We start from the raw sequence: 2,311 nt of genomic DNA on the forward strand, positions 1-2,311 counted from the left end.
GAGTTTCTTGATAAGTAATGTGGTGGTTTGGTTTACCTATGCAAAGTGGATCAGGAAGGGGGAAATGACAGTGGTGTGACTCCTCTGGGGAAGATGATAACTTTGGCATTGAGTTCACTGTGCAATGTTGGTGGATGGCAAATGAGGAGACAGTAGGTTAAGAGACTGCTAATGATTACTAGAAGCGAAGTCTGATGAGGATTAGGAAAGAATTCTGATTTTGCACACAAACCATTAGAATCTAACATTTCTTGTGTCTCTCTGAACTGACACAAATGATTTCATATTGTAGATATGTTCTTAGGAATAAGTGAAGCTGAAAAAACCCTTGACTTACAGCAGTGCCTTCCTCTCCCAGGTAGCCTTCACTGCCTTTAAAACCTGGGAGTCCCTGGAAATAAGGAAAGGAAGAGTAGTACATTAGCACTCTATAGACCAAAAACCAGAGGTTAACCAAGCCAAATTCTTCAGCTTTACAGTTTTATTTAGAAAAGTAAGAGTTTGAAAAATTTAGTACTCTGCCACAACCTAGGCTGCATTTATACGCATAAAAATAAATGGAATTTCGAGACGATAACTCAAGGGTGTGTGGGCGTGTGAATCCTAATACTGTCCATAACTCTCTCTGGGGTCATATATAGTGCTGGCGTTTTTGTCCAGACAAATGTTCAAATGACACAGCTACATTTGCCCCTGGCAAGCTAGAATTATCTTCTTTTTATTTAAAAAAATCTTTTTTTAAGATTTATGCTACACATAGAAAAACAGACCACCTACATGTTCTTCCATTCTTTCTGGGCTCTGTTTTTTAAAAATTCTATCACTCTTTTTACATGAAATTGAAGCATTCAGGAAATAATTAGTCCAAAAGCTTTCTTTATAGACACAGCCATAGTAGTTTTGGAGTTATAGTGCTATCTATAAATTATTCAAAACTCAAACACACATGTAAACAAGCAGTATTGAAAACATTGTTGAACATATTCATAGTATGTTTGTACATGTTTAAACATTTCCTAAAACCCCAAATCATATTTTTACATAAAAGTACACAAACTCCTTTTTGTTAGGAAATATCTGAATTTACTGTTGGTTACTGTTTTCCTAATTGGCCTGTTTTTGCCTATACATCTGTGATAACATTTTGACTGGATAAAGCTGAATGAAACATCTTAACATCTTTTGCTATGATAGGGTGATCTGATCTAGCTTGATTTTCAGCAGACTGCACAAAATATTCTCTACTTGATTTAAATGACTGCAGTTATTAAAAATGGAAATTGAAATGACATCGGTATTCGGAAGGTTTTCATTATTCAACATGAGAGATGACAATTGACTTTCCTGCATCACTGTCATCACTGCTAGAATATTGGAAAATCAAGGATCTTGGCAGTTGTTTCTCCTGAGATTTGTATAAAAAGTTTTTAGAAGGACTCCAATTTTGAATGTCAAGGAAAAGCCCTGACTATCTAATTTGGCATATAAAAAGAGAAGTGTAATAAGTGTTTACCCAGAGGCTTCTACCTGCCACTTAAAATCACCCCTTATTTCTACCTAAACTCATGTCTGACAGACATACTACATTCAAATAAAGTGAGCCATAAATCTTAAAATCACCCTTTTCCCTGGTGGTCCTGGCTCTCCCATTGTGCCATCCTCTCCAATGCACTTGCAGAATAAACAGCAGCAAGTCCTTTCAGCAACATTGACCTTGGGGAAGGGTAGGAAATACATTACATTTTGTCGCATTGCTTTCCAATCACACATACAAGCTTACTAGTGTGATTCAGACTTCTATCGATTTCAGAAGCCTGTTTACCATTAAAGTGACTGTTCCCTAGAAAGAATGCATGAGACATTCTTCAGCTACCATCTTTCTCTGTGATCTGCATTCTCTAGCACATGAGGAATTCAGAATCAATGCAAAGATTTTTTGTGTTCTCAAAATGGTATTAGTTTACCCATGGCCAATTCACTGCATACCTATTTATTATTGTGGTTTTCTGTACCCACTCTACCCCAGCAATGACCATGGCATTTATTACTCTATACAATTCGGCCCTCAATATTCTGTTCAATAAAATGAACGCATGCTATTTTCTCCATTTCCTATCTTGTGAAATCTTTGTGCGCTAGAAGATTTAGATAGTGCCCAATGTCACACTGCTTCAAACTGAATCCAATGATAAATGCTTCCAAAACAGTGTGTGTGACAGGATTTCAAAAACATGAATTGCATGTTCAACATTTCAGAAGCATTTGCTATAGAGAGTGGGGCATGAGAAAATTCTTCTTTATACTCTGGCCA

The 2,311-nt window shown here is 36.6% G+C and overlaps 1 protein-coding gene across 1 annotated transcript in view; it reads right to left on the bottom strand.

Annotated features, from left to right (window-relative positions):
• The window catches only part of LOC105288504 (collagen alpha-6(VI) chain), a 97,278-nt gene that overhangs the window by 66,385 nt on the left and 28,582 nt on the right, over positions 1-2,311 (bottom strand). Inside the window, exons 11-12 of the mRNA XM_011354761.2 lie at positions 1,621-1,713; positions 338-391 (exon numbers count right to left, since the gene is read on the bottom strand). Of these exons, the coding sequence (XP_011353063.1) occupies positions 338-391; positions 1,621-1,713 (147 nt within the window). The remainder of the gene's footprint in view (positions 1-337; positions 392-1,620; positions 1,714-2,311) is intronic.

This window comes from Pteropus vampyrus, unplaced genomic scaffold (genome assembly GCF_000151845.1).
Source record: "Pteropus vampyrus isolate Shadow unplaced genomic scaffold, Pvam_2.0 Scaffold1, whole genome shotgun sequence".
NCBI classification, from domain to species: domain Eukaryota; kingdom Metazoa; phylum Chordata; class Mammalia; order Chiroptera; family Pteropodidae; genus Pteropus; species Pteropus vampyrus.